Genomic DNA, 24,854 nt, shown 5'->3' on the forward strand with positions numbered 1-24,854 from the left:
CTATTCAGCAAAGACGGTGTAATGCCGGGGCATATTTCACATATTTCATTGGTCACTACCTGGATCTATTTGACAATATTTAAACTTAATATTGATGTAAAAAATAGAGACTAAACAATTCAGCAAGCAATTAACAATGTATTAATGTTTGCATGATGAGACATCAAGTCCAGCAGGACAATAGCAAGTTTCAGACAGTGATATGTACGGGCCCTTGAGATCCGTTTCATCATACGTCTGTCTGTGTTGTTAGTAGCAGCAGGATTGTGAAAAATGCATGTTTATTCCCAGGATCATAGTTACACTGTAAAACAGTCACTGCTGCAGCGGCTTCTGGTTAGATATTATAGCAGAGGGGAGGGGCAGTTTGAATGCATAGATCAAAGATCACAGCATGGTGAGGATACTCCAAAGGTGCTTCAAGTGAAGCTAAAATCTGTGAATATAAATTGATTTTTTTCCACAGTCCTGCTGCTACTAACAACAGACAGAAAAAAGAAATAGTTACACAGCTCTCCAGGAACGATACCTAACACTGTCTGTAGCTTCATATGGTCCAAACTGCTATTAGACCCCCATATCAAATAAGCAAACATTTGTCAAAAATTTGTGCACTTTACTACTCCTCTTAGCCACCTCCCACTTTTACTAGACACAAATCATATTGTAGAGAATGGGGCACATTTACTTACCCGGTCCTGTCGCGATCCCGAGGTGCGTTGTCCGACGAGGATGAAGTGTGGCACGATTCACGAAGCTTCTGCGCCCGATATCCTGCATTTGTCGCTTCCCCACTGAGGTCCGCCGTAGTTCACCGTCTTCTTCCCGGTGTATGTGAGTGGACGTCTTGCGACACAATTTGAATTTTAAATCCCGCGCTTAGTCAGAATCAGTCAGGTTGTCCGACGGCCCGCCCCCCGATTTGTGTGGCATGAAAGTTGGTGCGATCGTGGGCCAAAAACCCCTGTTAAATGCGGCGCAAATCGGTAATAGTCGGGAAACTCAGCGGAAATGCGGTGTGCGGACCCTTAGTAAATGTGCCCCAGTGTGTTAATAAACCCCCTGCCGTTGCACTGTACACTGGATGTTCACTGGAAATCAATCTCAGCCAGGTTAGACATGAGATTTCGGTTATAGTCTACAGCTATAGGTTATAGTAAATACGCCGGAACAGGGCATTCGTGGCGTCACCCAAAGGGTTTTCGGGGTCAGAAAACCGACAAATATGTCATAAATGTGGCTTTTTACATGCCTTATCCACTAGAAAATTTGCGTATAAGGCATGTTAAATACTCCCCATTGACATCTTCTGTAGATCTGTAACAATGAAGGCCAGGCTGTAAGGTTTTACACAAAATTTTATGTTCCGTTTTTGTAACATAAGCTTCCTTATGGTCAGAGTTCTCTGTGAAATTGGATGCCACCTGAGGTGCGAGGACTAATACTCAGGAAACCCAGCTTGATAAATGTTCCCCTTCCGTGAGCTCAACCTGCTCTTTGTTTCATCTCATTTTTCACCATGGATATACTGGAAGTCTGGCCGGCATCCAGCGCGTTCCATCCCGATGCACATTCTCTCCTTGGCGAAGCTGCCAAGACCATCCTGCAGAAGTATCTCATAAATAAAGGCCAAATCAAGCTTTTTACCGCTGTCACCCTATGGGTGTGCAAAAAAACAAAAAACAGATAAGATCCAAGACCAGTGGCCCATGCATTGTCAAACTTTATTTCGTTCATGCCAAAAATACAAAATGGAATGCATTCAATCCCTCACCTCCTCCCCTACATGTCTGTATATATATTCCTAATAACATGCCCTTGTCTTTTTGGCAAGAGGGAGTCAGTGTGGGATTTCTGCATGCTACTGTTTGTTGATTGAGTGATATAAGACTCTAGGAAGGACCTCAATATCCGGGGAAGGTCAGCTGTGAACGCTAGAGGAGAATTGTGGGGGGGTTTTATGCAAATGCTTAATGGCCATGCCACTTCTTAGCGAGGGTTGGAGCACAGCCACATAGCTTCTAGTCTCATGGCATTGTGCCCTACCTGCATTGCACCGCATTTCATCATAAATACTTTCCTGCTATGTCTCCATTAAGTGTCTCCTCTAATCAGCAAGAAAAAAAAAGTTGCTGATGACAGGGATTATAGGAGTTACTGAACAGGGCATTGCATCTACAACAGACGGGACATGTATCTTGTACGCTGTGTCTCCGAGCTTCTGCTACATTCTAGAACTTTTCAATGTATCACACATTGCATGGAGGACAGAACAATGTACACTTCAAATTTGGCAACATTCTGCAACAACATAGGAATGAAAAGAACATACGAACATCAGAGTAGACAACTTTCAGTATTACAGCAATCTTATGATGGTGATAAATTTAAAGGGGTTGTCCAGGATTAGAAAAACACGACTACTTCTTTTTTTTTTATTATGACAGAAATGTTATCTTGTCCGTCTGTGGGTTGTATTTAGTGCTGTAGTTTAGTTCTATAAAAGGGAACAGATCTACAATTGTACACACAGCCTGTAGACAAGAGTGACACTGTTTAAGGAAGGGAACAGTCATGTTCTTTCTATCCTGTACTAATCTTTTCTGATATAAAAGGGGCTGTCTGTGATTAGGGGGTTTTATATATAGGATCATAGGGGTATATATATAACAAAGAACATATATATACTCCACCTTTCGGGTGCTCTCTCAGGTCACCCCCAGCCTCTGTACACATACAATGCTGACGCAAAGTTGCTAACCATACACCCGCTACAGCAGCAGCTGTAGGCTGTAGCTGTTGTGTGTAATATGGAGGTGACATTACCGGTGAGACTGGGGGTGACATGTGGTGCCATGCAGAATCAGAGAGCCGGGGAGGGTGAGGATATTTGCTCTTTGTTATTTTTATACCTCCAGGGACCAATTTCAAGACGACCCCTTCAAGTTAATTTTTACGATGATTATTTTTTTGTAATAAACACCAAATGCTTCTCCATATAAATATAAATCATTGCATTTATCCAGAATCCATCTCTTCCACAAATAATAATAGTAAAAATCAGTAAGAAAGAACAGAGATAGAAATGAGCTACATAGAAGAGTATAGTCATCCAGCACTAATTCTTACTAAATGTAACCACCAGGTACCGGTTATGGGAAGTAGATGGTCATCTAGGGGTAGGTGAGATTTACACATATTTTTTAAGGACAGAGCAATGAGCTGCTTGTTAGCTATTACCATTTCCATGTGTTAATTAGAACATTAGGGATTAAGGTGGACAATTAATGTTTCACATCTGAACCTCACTATTACGGTATTAGTTATAAGATGCAATATTTGAACGTACAACATAGTTTAAGCTTAAATTAATAATTGTCCTTCTGTCACCTGGGGGAAATACATGTTGAAACTCTTTGACATCACCATTAGGGGCGGGGGTGACCACCAGGCACCAGGATCCGTACGGACCCCTAAGGTGTCTCTTTCCCATATAAACGGACCAGAACTAATAACAATACATTATATATGGGGTCTTGGTACAGATTTTGCATTGGGGACAAACATCTTTAGGTTCTATCCAACAGATATTATGGTTGTGAAGGGTGGGATATACCGTATTTATTGTCGCACTAGTCCTGAAGGGTTCACAACACTGTTATAACACATATGTAACTCATACAATCCAAACACAAATCTTTTATGACATTTTTGGGGCAATCCTTAGCAAACAACATGAGTTCCATTCCCCATTATTGTACCTGCTCATCAAGTACAAGGTAGAATCTTCACATAATGAGATCACATACAGTATATGTAAAATACTGTAATGTCAGACTGACTCAGCTCACACGACTTTGTGGCTTAGCCAGGAAATTGGATTATGTTATTAAGCATACATTACTTTTGTAGAACTTAGAGTGTTTAGCTTTGCCCACGCTGTTTGAGCTTTTAAGTGGTTTTCAGCTCAGAGTATGTTACTATAAATTATGCATCCTGGAAGATTTACACTGAGAATGTCAAAAATACAATTAGTATCCAGTGATGAGGACAGAAATGGTGATTAACTGCATATTGGCTTATGAGTATTACTCATCATCTTACTATGATATCTTAAATGTAGGTGCAAAATATTAAAACTGCCCAAACAGTGTACACTATGGCTCCAAGCATCAGAGTCATAGATGATGCAAGGAGTCCCTGTACCCCTGCAAGACTACTGTCATGTACTACAACAGCTTGCTAAAGATGTGATGTCGAAACGTTGCAATAATTTTATTTTACTTTGATGGATGCATGAAGAGTGCTGCTGCTTTTTCAATTTTTGTGGATTGGGGGTCCAACCAACATGGACCCATGACCGGGTGCACCCAAAACATTATTTTGGACTACATAGATGAATATTGGAGTGCTGATTTATCTCTATATACATGTACTACAACAGGATCACATTGCAAGACAGTTGTTCATATAAAGCGCAGGGACTCCTTGCATCATTTTTGACTGCAGGCAGTTTTAAGTTAACGACCATATTTCACATGTTTGAATAAACCCTTATAATGTGGCCTGTTCTGTGGCCGGCAGAAGAACAAAATCTGCTACTTCTTATTTGGTTGTTACGTATATAGAATTATATCCATTGTTGAGGTGGTTTGAGAATATGTTCTTCCTAATACATGAGCTCCACCACCTTTATGTGTCAACTGCAGCGCTACAGGATACATTAGAACCTAAACGATACTTTAATAAAATATTTAGAACTTTTTGAAATGTTATTGTTTAGAGCTAAATGTATTTTGCTCATTAAAAAGTCATTAAAGAGAATGTATAGCTTACACTGGCTTTAATGGCCTTCCTGGCAATGTTGATTTTAGATGGCATTAGTAACCCAACATAGGAGTAACCCACATTATGACCCCCTAGAAGTGTAAAGTTCTATAGATTCTGATATAACATGTAAGGGTGATGAATATTATACTGGACTGAGTGCAAATCTGTAGCAACTAATATGGAGTATCCAAGTTCTTGAGTTATTATGCTATGAAATGAACAGATATTGATGTCTCATAGCAATTTGGTGGTCTTATGGAAGCTTATGGATATGATCTTGATAATGGAGGTATTAGAAATCCATGTGATTATCACTGGTGACACATAAGTGACAGGTACACTTGTTTTCCAGAAGTTAGTAGGCTGTGTAGCTTTTAATATCAACAATTAACATAACCAGAGATCCTCCCTTAAATTTTTGGGTTGGATCGTCTAATAAATTGAGGAGGCTAGATAGTGGTAAAACTCATGGCGGGTCAGTTATCTTATCTCTGTTTGTTTTGGCTTGTTTCCATCTTCTACTTTGGTAATTTATCAATCTCACTTTTCTTTTTGCGCCAAAAAGTGTCTCTAATTTTATACAATTTGAAATGATAAATGTCATTCGCGAAATTTAGCACGCCTGGAATAGAAGATAAATGTGTCTTACTGATGAAAAACAAATTCAGACAGACATTTCAAAATGTCCCCAAAAAAAGCGCAAAAAAAAGTCACAAAAGAGACAGAAAAAGGAAGAAAAATACAGATAAATAACCCCCATGGACTGTCTGTACCCTCATACATTTTGTGATCGCGTTCTTGTCTCCTAAGATGTGTCTCTCGATGCTTTGCATTTGAGCGTCTTATGATGTGGACAGAATTTTTGGACAGTAAATGGCAGCCCTCGCTATATATAGCTACTGCATATATCTGGGTCATTTCCTACAAATGCTAAAGTACGCTCTTTGTAGAAGTCAACCCGTGTCAATAACCCCCTGACTTGTATGAATATCACAGCGCCAGTCTGCTGCAAGCAAAGGAGAAGAGGTGCTTTGATCGAGGAGGACAAGCAACCATGCAGATGTTGAGCCGCAGTTTTCTGTATATGTTGTATTTTCAAACAACCCATGAAAAATGCTAAAAAAGAGAATACAAGTCCTGTTCCATTTTGTCAGCGAGGAAGCAGCATCATCCAAAACAGGGGGAGGTCACACAGCCCGGTGCAGTGTCAAGTTCTTTCCTAATCGCATACCCTATTTATGGCAGTTTTCAGCTTTATTATTATTACAGACAATAGCTTTCATTCCTTTGATACAAAAGCTGTAAATAAAAAAGGAGTTGTGCTATCACCTGATTGCCAGTCCCCAGATGCCCCTCCATAAGTTGTCCGTCTGTAGGTTATTATGATAGGAGGGCAACCTCAAGGCATCTCTCTGTTACCCCTTTTGCAAGTCCCTCTCATTTGTGCTGTTCTCCTGCATCTCTCTCAATCCCCAAGGGCGTGTAAAGTGCTGCATGCAATCCCTTGGACCTTGGGAAGAGTTGGGCCTGTTCTTTCCTCCAGCCAGCCTCCAAAATAGAAGGGCCTTTTTGCAATGAAGAGGTTAAAAACTGAAGGAAACGATAAGGCAGGCCATTTCTGGATCTCCGTCTGAGCCCCAGATCATCAGCGAATCTTAGTGGAGAACTAGAAGAGAAGTAAGCAATGGTAATTAGAGCAGAGAAATGATTGAAGAAAGCATTAAGCTGAACGCATTAGTCTCACGTCTAAAGGATCTGGATTGGTTTTATTGCAGCATGTGATTCTGAGAAACAACTGTCATGGATTGGGGATTAGACAGTGTTATATCATACATGTCTGCCAGTATAACAGAAGCAGTACAGCCCCCTCATCCATAGGACCTCACCCTACATGCAATTTTATCCTACAGATGTCCTGGTTTAAAGGGGTGACTCCAAGTCTGCAAATCATCATCTATCCATGAAATATTGGTAGTAGTCTATCCATTAACCTTCCACCAACAATAAAAACTGGTCCAATGATTAAATATAGCTGTGGTCTAGCATGTGCCTTGTAGTGTCATTTAACTACATGTATCTCCTATCGACAGTATAGGGGGAAAATATTAGATCACATGGGAGTCTCAGCTGTTGAACCCCCAGTAACTGGTAGAACGAGGGGCCACAAGTATATCAGTCCGTCCAGCTAAAAGACCAGATGTCCCCTAGATGTCAAAGTTACACAGGTTGGAGCTCCGTTCTGTGCTCTATTGACTTTTGGATTGGCATACAGCGCCACCGAGATCCAGAAGTCCCTCTGCTATGGAGCTGATATGGGAATTCTACCAATTGTGGAGGATCCAACATCTGATAATGACACAACCCCTTTAATGACAAAGCCCCTTTAACAACCACCATATTCCAGGGCATATTGGACCCGTGTTGATAAAAGCATAAAAAATTAGAAGCTAAGATGCAATTACCAAAGTACTCAAGGTAAAGGTATCGGATGTGACTTCTCAAACCAATTTGGTGATTCAATGGTAAAACGATGAAACTGCAATAGTTGCAGTAAGGGTCGGCTCCAGGATTTAGTAGGCCCCTGGGCAACAGAGCCTCAGTGGGCCCCTTTGCAGTCAACTCAAATGGGGGCATTAAAAATTCAGAAACATAAACAGTCTCCTGTTCCCTAAAATATTCCCTACTTTATCATATTAATCAGCCCCCATATGGTTATTTTATATAAAGCTCACTCACACCCTAAGGATTCATTAGATACAGCCCCCTTCACCCCCATGGATTCCTTATGTACAGCCTTGTGGCCCCCCAAGATCTCTGGGCGCCCAGTGCTGGCGCCGGCCCTGGTTGCAAGATTTGCATCTGTTTTTAATATTTTGTTAAATGACATTGCATGAAAGTTGCCTGTAAATGATAATCAATCAATCAATGCTTTCTATATTTATCGAGAAGAGACTGAGGGTACATGTGCCATAGCGATATATATACCAGAAGCAATCGTGTTGTCTTGCACTTGTGGACCTGCATTCACTTTGGCAGCTTCAGAACCTAACGATATGTTCTATAAGTTTGTGCGTATAGAAAGAGAAAAGGAATTATATAAAACTGTAAAACTGACCTGTAAAACTGAGGATGAAGAGGATGATGATGACAATTCCCAGCAGGATAGATACAACACTCAGTAGTCTGGCCAGACGCCCCAATCTTCGGGCTCCGTCCATATCGCCCTGCTGCATGCTATTCCGTGACTAGTGAGAAAAAGAAAGAAACTTTACTAATTAGCAAGGTAAATATAGGACACACAGTAAAAACACCAAAGAACCTGAATATAGGAAAATCAACAAATTACAGGATATTCCATCTGACTTGGTCCAGTCTGGAGTTCACACAAATGTCCGCTGTTTTACTGATGTTTTGTAGCTGTGATATTTGGGCATTTTCCTTCCCTCTATATTGGATATTCTGTATTGTATGTTCTCTAGAAATGTTTAATTTTTACTTCTGCACAAAATCAAATCATCCTCTTACACAATGTAGAACAATTCTGGACTTTATTCAAAAACAACAAAACTTGACCGGACCATGGAAGGACCAGAACTACCAAAAATGTAAATAGGATTTGGATTTTGTTGAATCAAAGGAAGTAGCCATGGAACGCTGTCTCCATCTTCAACCTCGCCTCGCAGAAGTGGACCGTACCCTACTGGACATATTGGGGACATTAGCAGGTGAGTAATTCATCATCTACTGCCCCTGGGATTCTCCTGCACCACTGCCCAGTACCCTACAAGCAAAACTTCAGGAGATTAAAGGAAGACACAAAGTCAGATCATCATAACCTGCATTGCCAAAATTGCCCCAATATCCTGGATTCTTGAGTTCATTGAACCACCATGAGGCCATATCCACACGTGGCATTTGAGACACGTTAGGAGAACAGTTAAAGCTGCAAGGGGAGGAGCTACTCCCGTATACAGATGTATTAAAGGAAATCAACCGGATAGATTCAGTAGTTTTAACCATAGCATTCTTACAGGTGCGTGTTTGCCCCCTAAAACAGGATCCATTCTTCATTTAGCTTTATTTAATGACTTATTTTTCGCAAAAAGGGGTTTTAAAAATATGAAAATGAGCCTCAGGGGCTCTTGAGTACACCATAGAAGCCCCTTCAAGCTCAGTTGTTTGCAAATTATTGACATCTACCTCGACTCGTTTGCATATTGCAAGAATAAGTCACTAGCAGCTGAATGAAGAACGGATCCTGTCATGTACCACATTTTAGGGTTTAGGGTTTAGACCATTTTTAGACAGTTTTCTGACTCGTTCGAAAAAGGAGCACGTAAAACAGGGGCATGACCTCACATGCAATAGTGTGTGCACCAGAAAGTTCAGTCTGTGCACCAGAAAATTCAATATTGTGGTGCAGCAAATGGGACCAACTAATAGGAGGTGCAAAGTACCAATGACCAGTCTTATACTGCACCGGATTAATCATCCAGCATCAGACACGGGGATTAATCTGGTGCAGCAGAGAATGGTCTAGTCATACTATACACTGGTCTAAAGAGAGACACATCAATAGATCTCCCCCAATGTGTGAACGCGACCTCAAGTTACATACAGCCAGTCCCCGGGTTACGTACAAGATTTGGTCCGGAGGTTTGTTCTTAAGTTGTATGTAAGTCGAAACTGTATATTTTATAATTGTAGCTCCAGACAACAAAAATTTGCCCCAGTGACAATTGGAGTTTAAACATTTTTTGCTGTAATGGAACATGGATGATCAATAAAGCTTCATTACAGACACCTTACAGCTGATCATTGCAATCTGGGACTATAGTAACATCCAGAGAGCTTCACCAGAGGTCAGAGGGGTCTGTCTGTAACTATGGGTTGTCTGTAAGTCGGGTGTCCTTAAGTAGGGGATCGCCTGTAATAGGGTAACAGGCTTAACCACAATAAATGCCAGGCACTCGAAAGTTAATTATTGTGTAATTCCATGTTCCCTGCATTAATTACCCCAATTACGTATCATATATTAATCCCAAACTGCCTTGGAGCTTGTATAGGGTCTGTGAAATTACCCCCATGGAAGAAACTCCCCTCTCTCTCTCACTTTCTGGTCCCCGGAAAAGTTTTGTTAAACTACACTGATATATAATGCACAAAAATAGAAAACCCGTTAGGTATGGGCATGTAAACAAAATACCATTGGGTAAGATAGAATAATACCACAAAGAGAAAGGTTCAAAGAACACAGAAACATATAATTATACATAAATATACTTTATTTCAATCAATGTAAATGTTAAAAACCAAACACAATACAGCATACATGAACGGACAACAATGGATTAAAATTGTGTGTATACCAAATAGCGGTAGTAACCAGCCAATACAAAAATACCATGCTGTGTATCAGTAATAGGTAGTAAAAGGTGAGCAGTTAAATGAAACAGTACTCAAGAGTGAATTATCTGGAAATGTACATTACAAAGCTGTAAACCAATGGGGCATTGTCTGTGTGTGGTCCTCTCTTTGGTATGGTATTACAGCCATTGGTTTACAGCTTTGTAATGTACATTTCCAGATAATTCAGTACTCTTGAGTACTGTTTCATTTAACTGCTCACCTTTTACTACCTATTACTGATACACAGCATGGTATTTTTGTATTGGCTGGTTACTACCGCTATTTGGTATACACACAATTTTAATCCATTGTTGTCCGTTCATGTATGCTGTATTGTGTTTGGTTTTTAACATTTAGATTGATTGAAATAAAGTATATTTATGTATAATTATATGTTTCTGTGTTCTTTGAACCTTTTTCTTTTTGGTGTTACACTGATATATAGTCACAAAAAAGCTTTGTAAAACTTTGTAATTTGATGTTCTTTGCTTTTTTTAATCCTGCAGGTAGCGCTGGATATTGCCGCTCTCTTCTACCCAGATTGTCACGCTGCTCAGCCCGAGTGGTTCTACCATGTAGATTTATGAAAGTGTCTAAAAGAACGATTGTCTTTTGCTGCCCACAGCAACCAATTACAGCCGAGCCTACATTACATATTCTCCTCTAATAAGATTATAGCTGTGCTCTGATTGGTTGCTATAGGCACAAAGATTAGAGTTTTTTTTTTTTAATAAGAGTTTTCATTAATCTTTTCAACTGTGTTCATTAAATTGTGAAATGACTATAATTAAAGAATGATTTATTGAATTATAGGCCATTTTGGAGGATACATAAATATTCATCAGGATGTAATATTTCATTTCATACTAGAGTAAATGGTTTTGCAATACGGTTTCTTTGACAGATATCTCAGACTTTAGAACCGAAAAAAATCTCAATATATAAGATGAAAAATGATGTCTCATCCTTTCAAATACAATTCACTCTCAGCAATCCAAAAACAGCCAAAAACCAGAACCTAGGAATCATATGAGTATTTCATGCAATGATCTTATGGACAAATTATAGAGCTTTAGACTCTTTCTACACATAGTTATGCAGTTTATAAGGTTGAAAAAAGACACATGTCCCTCTATAGTTTTGTAATGTTTGGAAAAAATGCAGATACAAGCAAAATCAACCTTACCCCTATATCATTTATAGGAGCCGTCAGGGGTTACACTAGAAAAATTGGGGATTATCAGATCTTTCCTTAGGTTGGTCATCAATAGTAGATTGGCAGTCGTTCAACTCCAAGCACCTTAACAAATTACTGAAAGGAGACTGAAGGAGACACAGGCCGTACACTAAAATGAAGGGACTGCAGAAACTCTTTTAAGTGACTGTTATGTGTTTTTTCATCTCTAAAAGTAAAAGAGAAGTTGAGAAGTAGGCTAATAGAGGCACAGATATGATTATACAGCCAGGTCTGGATTTACTACTAGGCACTGCAAAAGGGCGGCATCGGGGCAGCGTGGACTGTATTTGTAAAGCTAGACTGACACGAGCATATGTCCTCCAGGCCGTAGCCATGCAGGCATACCTCCGTCACGATGGAGAAGATGAGGTGTGACCCCTCCCCTCTCCATAGACTAGCATGGCATACGGGCCGTGCAAAGGGGGAAAGATAGGACACATCGCTCCGTGCACCCATTGCCGTCTATGGGGGACATATGTACGGCCGCAAGCTAGCGCTTGTACATACGTCCCTCATACAGTTGTGTGAATGCAGCCTTAAAAGAAAAATAAAATGTCTGTCACTAAACCAAAGTGTCACCCTCACTCTTGATGGGGGTGGTGTCCGGAGTAGATGAGTAGATGGAGCAGGTGCCTTCACCTGTTGTATACCTCAATTGAAATTACCTGTGTTTTTAACATGCACATGCTATTGATGGAGAGGACATTAATGGGGGCCTGTGCCCCGGATCTTTTAACACCCCAAGAAACGCCTCTGGTTAGTGGGCTTTGGGTTAGTAGTGTTGGGTTCATTGACTATGTTAAGTAGGCTTAGGGTTAGAGGCTTATGGTTAGTGGGATAATGCTAGTCTTATGTCTCTGATTGCAACAATTTTTGGCACAGATTTGCCACAATCAAGGACATGCGACTTTATGGCTGCAGAAACACTCCTCAGATTTGTGATTAATCCAGGACAACAACGGTGGGAAAAACTGTTCGAATATTCAGTATACAAGCTAAATAATACCATTATGTATGAAAAGTTTTATTCTAAAAAGGATGAAAATGCTGAGATTGTAACCTTTAATTTGGGGCAAATTACCTTCAATTTGGTCTCATGCTCAGAAGAAAAGATCTATGTGGCAACACAGATTAATGAACTCTAGAAAGTTTGAATACGACATTATATGTGGATCCAGAAAACATCAATAAGCCTAATGAATATTTCAGGAATTCTTTTCTAGGTGGAGCAGAATGAATATTCTTTGAAGTACCGTTTATATTACCATGAAAAGTCTTAAGAGGGTGAAATAATGAGATATTGATTACACCGTGTGTCTGAGTTACAGTACATGGTCTCATCTACATTGTATGTAAGGGCCATGTTCAATGAGGAACCTTTTATGGAGCTTCTATACGTATAGTGGGAAGGTTCATTCATTCTTTGTATTTAGTTTCATCAATACAGAATAATAAAAGCTAATCAATTGATTATATGTACATAAGGAAGGCGCCATTAAAAAAAAATACAATGCTTCCTGCAAAAAACAATCCTTCATATAGAAATTTTAAAAGAAACATTAAATAAATTATATTAAATAATAAAAAAATAAATCTGTGCTACAAACCTAAAGTGAGTCTAGCAGTGATTTTGACCACACAAAGGTGCAGACAGTGTTAGGTTGTATCCATATCTTTGCATGAGTGGTTAGTAGCAGCAGGACTGTGAAAAAACAGATTTATATTCCAGGAGTGTACTTTGGTGCATTGCTGTGTGTGATCTCACAGCTCTGCTCTGTGAGTAACAGCAACAACAGGGGTAGGGGAAGGGTTTGAATGCAGAGGCTGAACACAGCAGTGTGAGGAGGTTCCCCCAGTGCTCCAGGTCCAGCTTCAATACTGGAATATATATCAATTTTTCATTGTCTGTCTGCTAGTAACATCACACACACATTTATGCTGGTAAATTCCCTTTAACATCCAAAATATATTAAGAAGACCCTGAATACCCTGTTAGGCCAATTCACACTGCCGTATGGGGGACCTATCTACGGCCGACGTATATACGGCTTATATATGTCCCCCGTAGACGGCAATGGGCTCACGGCGCTGTACCGTACCGTTCCTTAGCCGGGAGAAACATAGAGCATGTCCTATATTTACCCGGAATACGGCGCCCTGCACCATATACCACTATGGAGAGGGGCGGGGGTGAGCAGCACTCACCCCCTCCTCCTCTCCCCGACGCGTGTCCGCCGTACTACGTTATGGCGGCCACACGTTAGTGTGAATATAGACTTATTCTGATTATTAGTATGGAACCAACCTAAGAGGATAAACCACCCTGAAGTGTCTTTGGTATAGATGTGTACCATAATAAAGAAACCTGGTATTATTAGTATATTCCCATTCAGACAAAATTAGGGATTGTTATATTCAAAATCCAACTTTACGAGGTACCAGATCCAAACTGGGAATCTTAGGGTCCATAATAGATTCTCTAACTATGCAGAACTTACAGATAAAGAATATACAAGTAAACAGGATAAGTGATTTCTCACCAATGCACTAGTACAGTGATGGCAAACCTTTTAGAGCCTGAGTGCCCAAACTTCAACCAAAAGCCACTTATTTATAGCAAAGTGCCAGCACAGCAATTTAAGCAGTAATTTATTTCTCGTTGTTCTTTGACAACTTTCAATCGTTCAGCTTCCTAAAGACACCAACGCAGTTGAAAGGAGGAGGGCAAATTCCCCTATCATTATAGAAAGATTCTGTAGGAAGATTCTTTGAGTCCTGTCTGGTGAGCTTCATGCTGGGGTGATGGCCTGGGTGCCCACAGAGAGGGCTCAGAGTGCCGCCTCTGGCACCAGTGCCATAGGTTCGCCACCACTGCACTAGTAGGTAGATCAGCAAATTAGAAATCTACAAAAGGGACAGTAAAAAAATAATTTGTTTGTGCTTAGGTTAATATCATTCCTCTTTTTAAAGGGTATTATTGATCTCCAAAGAGCACATCCATCCTACAAGGCAGCTATGCCACCAAACTAGTTAACTTTTTGTGTTTTTATTTTTTATAACCACATTTGGCAACCATTAAGATGGTCTTTTTGTCCTGGTGGTAACAAAAAAGATCAAATCATGTAAAAAAAAATCAGGATTTAAGGAAATCTACCATCAAAATCAAGCATGGAAAACCAGGGGCACTTAATCTTCTTTTTTTGTTATTCATGACCTCTTTCCTTTTAAAATCAACTTTTAAAATTATACTAATGAGACTGAAGGAGGTGTTACTAGAGCCCCACCATGCACTGGCATGCATCATGCATCAGGCACACTCTATGCCTGATGTAATCTAACTGCAGCAGAGGAAGGTTCAGCACACAATGGGAGGGGGGAGAACAGTGTAACGGCCTTTAAATCTACAGCACGGAGGGGCTCAGCTAACACCGCCAGGAGCCCTTCTGGCTCATTAGCATGATTTTAGAAGGATAGATAACAAAGATAAGAAGATTACCACAGTAACGGTGCCTGGATCTATGAGTAAGTGTCCCTGGTTTATCTTGATGGATGTTGATGGTAGATTTTATTTAAGAGACCTGTCACAATGACAATCTATCCTCTTTTACCATAAAGATCTACAATATATGAAGTAAAATATTCCTGATGTTGCATAGAAGAAGCACTTCTACTTTAGAGGATGCCCAGGGCATGAAAGAATCCTCAGCTACAATATTAACATTTAGTAAAAATATGAAATCTCAGCTAAATCAAAGAGATCATTACAGGAATGTCGATAGGGTCCCGGCTATGAATAAAATAACAATTAGTCGTGGAGCGCACCATCGAGCTGTCTTGTAAATCTTAGCATACTTTTGCCAGTTACTTGGAGACATAGGAATCGCTGCCAATACACCAGCAGTTTTTACTGCATTAATTTGCAAAGAACACAAGCCGGATTCAGCAAGTAATCGCAAGCACTTCACCGCTTCACGTGTTTTCCATGGCCAGTTACTTGCCCTCTGAGGGAGTTTTATAGCACCGTGCTTCACATGACTTATTTCATTGGTCACGATGAGTTGGGTACCAGCAGTGGCACCATTTCTATTATCCTTATCGCCACTCGTATAGATAGGTAGTACACTTTGTAAAGCCAGCAGCTTGTGAGCATGCTCTCTTCCGCGCAGCCCTCTACTGCCCCCTACTGCGAGCACACAACACATCATTGGAATTTAAAGGGCCAGTGTACCCTGTGATAAACTGTCCCTGGCCAATCCTTGGCTGCACTTCCCCAATTGAAAGGTGCCTGAGCCATTGGGGCAGATTTACTTACCCGGTCCATTCGCGATCCAGCGGCGCGTTCTCTGTGGTGGATTTGGGTCCGGCCGGGATTCATTAAGGCAGTTCCTCCGACGTCCACCAGGTGGCGCTGCTGTGCTGAAGAGCATCGGAATGCACTCAAGTTCACCGGCCTATTCCAAGTGAACGTAAGTGCAAGCTCCGCGACACTTTTCTTTTTTTAAATGCGGCGGTTTTTCCGAATCCGTTGGGTTTTCGTCCGGCCACGCCCGCGATTTCCGTCGCGTGCATGCCAGCGCCGATGCGCCACAATCCGATCGCGTGCGCCAAAATCCCAGGGCAATTCTGGGGAAATCGGCGCAAATCGTAAATATTCGGGTAACACGTCGGGAAAACGTGAATCGGGCCCTTAGTAAATGACCCCCAATGTCTTGCTTCTTGTTTCCTGATGCCCATTTTCTGATTGTCTTTTGTGTACCCAAATTTTCTGTCTCTTTTTCCTGACATGACCCTAGCTAGTCCTGATACTGCCATCTGGCTCCCCCAGCACAGCTACGACAGAATGCACCTTTTTTTTTGGTGCTCCTTTAAAATAGGGCGTGTGACACAATTCTGTCGGACTTGTTAAATCTGCCGCATGGTTGGCCTAAACACCGGAACGCTCTTCCGGTGACTAGTGCAGCTGCGCCACAAAAGGGTCACGTGCGTCACAAATGTGTCACGGACACTTCTTAAATACCTGTGCAAGCAGTTTGCACTAAAAAGAACGTGCAAAGTCCGACAGAAAGCTGGCGCTCGGCCCTTAGTAAATGTGCCCCATTGTGTATAAAATGGTGCACATCCTCCATTCTTTAGTGTCAGGTCCGATGATGGGGGACACCCCATAAGGTCAAGGATTTTAACATTAAAATGATCATTTAGTGCAGAATGATGAAATTTCTTCAATATGCTGAGCTGTTAAGAAGCCTTAAGGTGAAGTGGTCAGAGTTCAGGTGCATCCACTGTCCATCACTTGTATTTGGGACTTGATGGCTTTAGTGAAGGTTCTGTGGTCTGACTGGCATGTACATCTGGCGCGATTCAAGAAGATTGTGCGCCTGATATCCTGCATGTGTAGCTTCCCTGCTCAGGTCCGCTGGAGTTTACCTTCTTCTTCCCGGTGCATGTAAGTGTTGATCTTGCGACACAATTTAAATGTTAAATCCCCCAATTAGTCCGAATCACTCGGATCGTTCGACGGCCCGCCAAAATCCATTTGCGACACAATCCCCTTCTAAATGCCTGTCCCAGCGGCGCGATCCCCGAAAACCTGACAAAAATAAGCCCCGTTCTCTGATTTATTTGGTCTACCGGGTACATGTGCATCACTTACCTGCCTGAAATGATACATAGGGGCTTACTTACTAAGGGTCCGCGGATTGCATTTCCGTCGGACTGTTCATGGTATTCGTGATTTGTGCAGCTGGGACAGGTATTTAGAAGGGGATTGTGTTGCACGCGAACAGATTTTGGCGCAGCGCCGCTGGCTTTCATGTGACAGGAATCGAGGGGCGTGCCGTCGGACGATCCAACTGATTTGGACTGAGCACTGAATTTAAGAATCAAATTGTGTTGCAACCAGTGCACTTACGTACACCAGGAAGAAGAAGGTGAACTCCTGCGGACCTGAGCGGGGAAGTGACACATGCAGGACAACGGGCACAGAATCTCAGTGAATCGCGGCAGATGTGCATTATCATAGGACAATGGACTTTCGGGAACTCCTCCGGACATAAAAGTAAATGTGTCCCATAGGATACAATATGGACTTAATAATGGACAACGTTGGACTTAATAATACTCACAAGTTAACATGTCCCTGCCCCCAGCATCATTTGTAGTTAGATCAAGTGGAATCCTCATTAATCACTACATTTCAGGGATTTTCACATCATTTATTCTCTTGTTCCAAAACTTTCTTTGTGTTTCATTGACTTTTGTGGGACTTCCGGCATCAGGATGAGCTAATGCCAGAAGTCAGACATGGGGGACTTGCTATCCTGTGGATAAGGAAAGAATATTGTTTATGAGAAAACCCCCTTTAATAACCCATTGATCAGTATATATTTTGTATAGGTGATTTTGTATTGCTTGGTGTTTATACGATTGTTATTTTGAGGCCATCATATTGCATTAATACATTGGCCAACTTAAAACATAGCAAAAATACATTAATTTTCCAAAAGTTCAGATGTGATCAGTTTTAGACCATAAACCATTAAAAGGATTGTCATGTTTAGACTTCCAAAAACCCTCCAAGATAAAGAGAGAACCCTGGATGTCCTGTCACATCTCTGAGTTAAATATGTCTTTAACTTTCAAGGGAGCCATGTAATACTTTTTTTGTCCTGTGGAGGCACTGCCGGCAGGTTCTGCCATAGATAAAGACGGATTGTTGGGTGTACCAGTAGATCGTCATGTGATCATTTGGGAACCTTTTTTTTTAAAGACAAATGTCCAAAGCATGTATTTTTTTATTTCTTCTAAAACTGCAATTATTTTTGTACTTCTACATCTTAAAAGGATTTTCAATTATTAATATTGATAGAATAGGTGATTAATTTCAAATCAGTGATGATATGAGAATCAGGACCCCCAGTGTTGCCTCTGAATTTAAATCAGCATAGGGAACAAAGCCACTAAACAGCTACATTTTCTGTGTAGTGGTTAGCCTGGGTAACTACAGCTCAGCTTAAATTGAATGGAAACTAAGCTGCAGTTGTCACTGAGCTGATACTAGTGCTCTATACTTTGGGTAGACCATCAATATGCTGGAAAACCCCTTTAAATTATTCATGAAATGTATGTGGTATGTGAACATTTGTGATTGATTCATTGGAGTTCCATCGATTAAGTTCTTTTCAAATCTGCACTTCAGCGTAAAGGAAATTTTAGGAGTGTGCCAAAACCACAGGTCTGTACAGTGTCTAACGTACATATAATGGATGTATAATGAGCCCTTTTAGGGTTCTATAGATTCGCTCTGCAGGGAAACCTATGCTTGCTATGCTATGCTTGACATCCATAGTGGTGGAAACCCCAACAAAACCCCATATTGGGGGAGGGGACACGAATTTGAATGGTAGTCAAAGGCCTTGTAACCTCCCACTACACAAGTATAAGTTCAGTGTCTGCAGCTGCTAAATTTTAATGTTGGGACTTAATCATTACTCTCAATGTTGGCCTATAGCAATGATGGCAAACTTTTTTAAGACCAAGTGCCCAAACTACGACCAAAATCCAAAAGGGAATTGCAAAGTGCCAACATGGTAATTTAAAGGGGTTGCCCACTTTAATCGAATAATTGTAAAGTTATACAATTTTTCCAGTATACTTTATGTGTCAATTCTAGATCTCTGCTTGCTGTCTTTCTATAGAAAGCTTCTATGTTTATTTCCAGTGGATAGAAATCGTTACATAGTCTTTGTGATGGACACACAGGTGTATGAACCGTTATTATCACACATTACTCTCTGTGATAATAGTGTGCACCTGTATGTCCATAATAACATGGACCATGGACAGATTTATATCCACTGGAAGTAAATAGAAAACCATGAGGAATTGATACAGAAAGTATATTGGAAAATTGTAGAGCTTTTCATTACACAATCAATATCAATTATTTGCTGAAAGTGCAAAACCCCTTTAAGCAGTTGCTTATTGCTCTGTCACATCCACATCCTCCACCTGCAGTCAAAGGATGTCTCGCTTTAAAAAATCAACGCACATCTTGGGTTTCCTTGGACTTCAGGTGGAGTCCTGTCTGGTGAAATCTGTGCTCGGCTGACAGCTTGGGTGCCCACAGAGAGGGCTCTGAGTGCCACCTCTGGCACCTGTGCCATAGGTTCGCCACTACTAGTCTATAGCATTAACTAGCTATTAATAATACTATAATGCACTTTCCTGAAAATGTAATACCAACAAAAGAGATATCTCCAAAGGGATAAACTTCATTTACTTTTATATTTTGACGCAGACTTGAATAGTATCATATGAACAGATTAGCTACAATGTCTCAGGTGGTCCACAAGGCAACTATAGATGTAGTAAGCCTTAAAGTGAGAGATTACCAAATGCATTGTCATGTACATGGGTAAATATGTGAAAACACCTTTTAATACATATTTATGGAATATTCCATAAATGAACTCTAGTGTTTTATTTATGTAAAATAGGTGTAAGGATAATGTAGATGAACATATGAGGAATCTATGTATTAAGTTAATGTATCATTTTTATTTCATTAAGTTGCAAAAAGTCGATTATTAGGTAGTAAAGAATTAGTACACGGTTGAACCTCTTTATAAGTCCAGTTATACAGATCCCATATATATGTATATATAAATAGGTAGTGAAGAGGCAGCACTCAATAAATTAAAGAAAAGTGGTGATCCTTTATTCCATCACACAGCGACGTTTCGGTGCTAAACCGCACCTTTCTCAAGCACCGAAACGTCGCTGTCTGATGGAATAAAGGATCACCACGTTTCTACAATTTATTGAGTGCTGCCTCTTCACTACCTATATCGAGGACCCATGCCAAGGGATCACCGGCTTCCGCACCAACCATCAACTATTGGCCCGTGCTGCTCTGGACTTTCCATTTTGTATATATAAATAGATAATAATAATAATAGATAGATAATGTCTTTGGAACCGTTCATTACAATTTTGGGTGGTTGTCATATAGGCTGAGTTCCGATTCCATAACAAAGCAAAGGTAATCGGTCTCTGTATCTAGATATAATGTTTCAGTGTCATGGAGTTCCTCCCATAGCATACTGGAGAGTAATAATGCAATGACTGTGATACGTGACTGGCATTGTATCTCCCATATGACACATAATTGTATAGAATTAGGTAGGACCATGGAGAGCTCCTGCCTGGGAATGCCCCATCATCACTATGTTGAATCTCTACAATAAATCTATGTGTGGGATACTGCAGTCTCCCATAAAACTCACTTTCTCAGTTATTACTGGTTTAGAGAGATCAAGAGAGAGAGAACTCACGCCATCATCCCACACATTTATCACATGTGATACTGCAGCAGCTGTCTACATTTACATGATATATGTCTGTAACAGCTGCAGGGCTAGGTATTTGGCCAAGCTCAATCTTTCTGCTCCCACATTGATGAGTTAAAGATGAATGAAAGTAAAAAATTGAAGTCAACCAAGTCTGCAGGTCTGATGTAAATCCCAGAGTATTGATCCACATCTATCTGGGAATCAATAGCTGTGTTTTATTAGGACATTAAAGAGCCCCTCCCATGCAGGCGCTTGTCTGACCCTTTGCATTTGTTAAACAGTCAATTCCATGTGACCCCTGCAGCCCCTTGTAATATTCTTACCTTTTCTATAAAAACCTATATAGGATGGATGATAAACCAGCAATACATATAATAAGATAATAAGAACATAACTCATCTGGATTATTTCACTATGTTTTTTTTTTGTTTTGTTTTTTGCTAACATTCTAAATTTGTTACAATATTTGTAAACATTCTAATATTTGCATTTTTATTTGTAAACATTGTAATATCTGTTACTATATTTTTAACGCTACAATATTTCCTAAAGTACTAATCTACAATGTATCAAACAATAAAAATACTGATATATTCTAAATCTGTTACAGATTATTGCTCACTTAAAGGAAACTCCACCCTTTGGAGCATTTCAGCAAATCCCTAAACATACATCTGTTACCTGAATTGCTCCTTATAAAAGTGAAAGGCGTCCGGATAATAGAGGAGAGGGCAGAGATTCCTCTGCAGATGTTCTCCTTTATTGGTGCAGTTACTCATAAATCTACATTTTATTAAGGTATTGAGGCTTTATTATTTGCATTGGTTTAAGGACATTCCATGACTGCATGATTGTGCGTCAGGACAGTCAATATCTTCTGTGCCATATACCCCTGGGGTGTATTTTAGGAAGAAGACTCAATCATCCATAGCGGTTAAAATTACAATGACCATGGTTATCGATACAAGACAATGGCGGGAAAATGCTGACATATCACTAAGCAATATTGGAAGTTCCTGAGCATGTGACGCAAGCAAGGGTTAAATACTGAAAATCAGCTAACAATAACACATAAATCTTCCCCCCGCTTGTCATGCATTCTCCCCTCCCTGCTTCTCTGTCTGATTAAAAGAACAGGCTCAATCTCCAAGTGCTGAGATGGTCAGAAGTATATTGGATGCGGGAAGCAGCAGGGAGGAGTCTGCATCTTGCTATGTCCTATTAACAGAGATGGTATTTGTAATAGGGTACAGTAAGCAGCACATGGAGGGCATGCTGCCAAACCCAACCTATACCAGGAAGGTATAGCTATATGTCATTACAGAAGGGGTGGAGCGGTTTATACAAATGTATATCATCACGCAGTTAGATATACTCTCTGTGTATCATAAATCATTGCTTGACATGTCTGTGTGCATGATGGCTTGCAGTAGTTAGAATTTCATTACCCCTTAGTGTTGGGTGGGGCCTCACATGCACTAAGATGCAGTAACGACTTCTTAATGGAATGTTTCTGAATAGATTAATGTTGTATGATATCTATATAGTCCATTAAGCAATTCATGCAGTGCAACCTGTCACAAAGTGAGGTGCCATGCTACAAGCAATTCCCAACCGGGACACTACTCACCATGATGGAGAACACCAGAGCCACTATGTTGACCGGCCAAACAGGACAAAAACAGGACAAGATGGCCAAGACCAGATAGTCAGTGGGTCTGTTTTGCTCCTGGGCGGTGGTGGTGGCTGTAGAAGAAGCCCTGGCAAGACTACCCCTGGATGGTGAGAGGGGAGCAGACTCCAGCTGTCCTGCAGAAACTGACTTGTAGGGCAGACTGTGGCCATTCTGGTCCAGGTCTCCTATGGACTTTTCGCTGGACATGGTTACGGAGAAAGACTTCTTCATGCCATTCTCTTCTTTTGCCTCAGAGGCAGATGTGAGGAGTTTCTCAGTTTCATGAGCATCTGCAGGTAGCGGGTTACCTGATCCACTCAGTGTCTTCTCATACTGGGCATCTGTGTTGATGGCCATGACAGTGACAGTCGTCTCGTCAACACAGTCTATTGCAGTATTAACAAAAGTGGTAAAAACTTCTCTTTCAGAGCTGCAAAAATCCCATGGAGACAGGATGACAGGAGCTAATGCTAAAGTAGCAAGTGTGGAGAATGTGATGATGGAGAGATAGGTCTTGGTGAGTTATAGAGAAGCTGAATGGAGACTTGGGTGGTGTAGGATCCTATGTGAAGCTCTAGCTCTTTGGTAGATTTGCTGCAGACTGCTGCTGCCCTGCCCCAGTCTCTGCTAAAGGCTTCTCAAGTGGAATCGTCCTCTCAGGACGAACCAACTCAGACGCTGAGCTGATGACACAAGCAGATTATTGCAGTTTTCACAGTGAACAGCATCATAGGATTCTCCTGGGTGTTAACTGTGGAATTCCTCGGCTCTTCTCTCCAGCCATAAAAGCTTTTCTTCTTCACTGATGTTATACAGATATTTAGAACCGGATTATATCCTGTGCTCTCACATTTACATTATGATGAATTTATTATCAAACGCAACAGAAAAGACCAGTGATTTGCTTGTTGTATACAGAATACAATAAGAATTTATCTTTCATCTTTCCAGGATATATTCAGCTATTTAATAGAATTTAGAAAAATACATAAATACACAGATATTTGTCAAAAAGGGCAACAGCCTAGACTACAGTAAGAATGGTTGAAATTTAAGATTGATCTGGATTATGGAAAATATAATTGAATATGTTTCAGTCTACAGTCATGGCCATAAGTTTTGAGAATGACACAAGTATTATATTTTCACATGATCTGTTGCCCTCTGGTTTGTCAGATGTTTTTATCACATACAGAAATACAAGTGCAATCATATTATGAGTAACAAAAGCTTTTATTGACAGTTACAATGAGTTAATGCAGCAACTCAAAATTTGCAATGTTGACCCTTCTTCTTCAGGACCTCTGCAATTCTCCCTGGCAGCTCTCAATCAACTTCTGGACCAAATCCTGACTGATAGCCGTCCATTCCTGCACAATCAATGCTTGCATTTTGTCACAATTTGTTGGTTTTTGTTCGTCTCTTGATGACTGGCCACAAGTTCTCAATGGGATTAAGATCTGGGGAGTTTCCAGGCCATGGAACCAAAATCTCTATGTTTTGTTCCCTGAGCCATTTAGTTATTACCTTTGCTTTATGGCAAGGTGCTCCCTCATACTGGAAAAGGCATTGTTGATCACCAAACTACTCTTGGTTGGGAGAAGTTGCTCTTGGAGGACATTCTGGTCCCATTCTTTATTCATGTATGTGTTTTTAGGCAAGACTGTGAGAGAGACGATTCCCTTGGCTGAGAAGCAACCCCACACATGAATAGTTGCAGGATGCTTTACAGTTGGCATGAGACAAGACTGGTGGTATCGCTCACCTTGTCTTCTCCGAACAAGCTGTTTTCCAGATGTTCCAAACAATCGGAAAGGGGATTCATCAGAGAAAATGACTTTACCCCAGTCCTCGGCAGTCACTCCCTGTACCTTCTGCAGAATATCAGTCTGTCCCTGATGTTGTTCTGGAGAGAAGTGGCTTCTTTGCTGCCCTCCTTGACACCAGGCCTTGCTCCAAGAGTCTCCGCCTCACAGTGCGTGCAGATGCACTCACACCTGCCTGCTGCCATTCCTGAGCAAGCTCTGCACTGCTGGTAGCCCGATCCTGAAGCTGAAACACTTTTAAGAGACGGTCTTGGCGCTTGCTGGTCCTTCTTGGGCGCCCTGGAGCTTTTTTGGCAACAATGGAACCTCTCTCTTTGAATTCCTCGATGATGCGATAGATTGGTGACTGAGTTGCAATCTTTCTAGCTGCGATACTCTTCCCTGTTAGGCCAGTTTTATGCGGTGCAATGATGACTGCACGTGTTTCTTTAGAGATAACCATGGTTAATAGATGTGAAACAATGATGCTAAGCACCAGCCTCCTTTTAAAGTGTCCAGTGGTGTGATTCTTATTTAATCATGACAGA

General features: G+C 40.8%; 1 protein-coding gene across 1 annotated transcript; it reads right to left on the reverse strand.

Moving 5' to 3' along the window:
- Positions 1 to 1,699: 1,699 nt before the first annotated feature.
- LOC140119391 (trafficking regulator of GLUT4 1) lies at positions 1,700 to 23,154 on the reverse strand. The gene is made up of 3 exons (XM_072138368.1): positions 22,457 to 23,154; positions 7,946 to 8,075; positions 1,700 to 6,496 (listed from the first exon to the last, which is right to left on the reverse strand). Exons 1-3 carry the CDS (start codon positions 22,856 to 22,858, stop codon positions 6,486 to 6,488), a joined length of 543 nt encoding a protein of 180 aa, XP_071994469.1. The 5' UTR covers positions 22,859 to 23,154; the 3' UTR covers positions 1,700 to 6,485.
- Between the last annotated feature and the right edge of the window lie 1,700 nt (positions 23,155 to 24,854).

This window comes from Engystomops pustulosus, chromosome 2, assembly GCF_040894005.1.
Source record: "Engystomops pustulosus chromosome 2, aEngPut4.maternal, whole genome shotgun sequence".
Classification (NCBI taxonomy): Eukaryota; Metazoa; Chordata; class Amphibia; order Anura; family Leptodactylidae; genus Engystomops; species Engystomops pustulosus.

Coding starts and splice junctions, on each gene's coding strand:
- LOC140119391 (XM_072138368.1), bottom strand. CDS start 22,858: ATGGCCATCAACACAGATGCCCAGTATGAGAAGACACTGAGTGGATCA. Junction 8,076..22,456: donor CTCTGGTGTTCTCCATCATG/GTGAGTAGTGTC, acceptor TTTTCTCACTAG/TCACGGAATAGCATGCAGCA.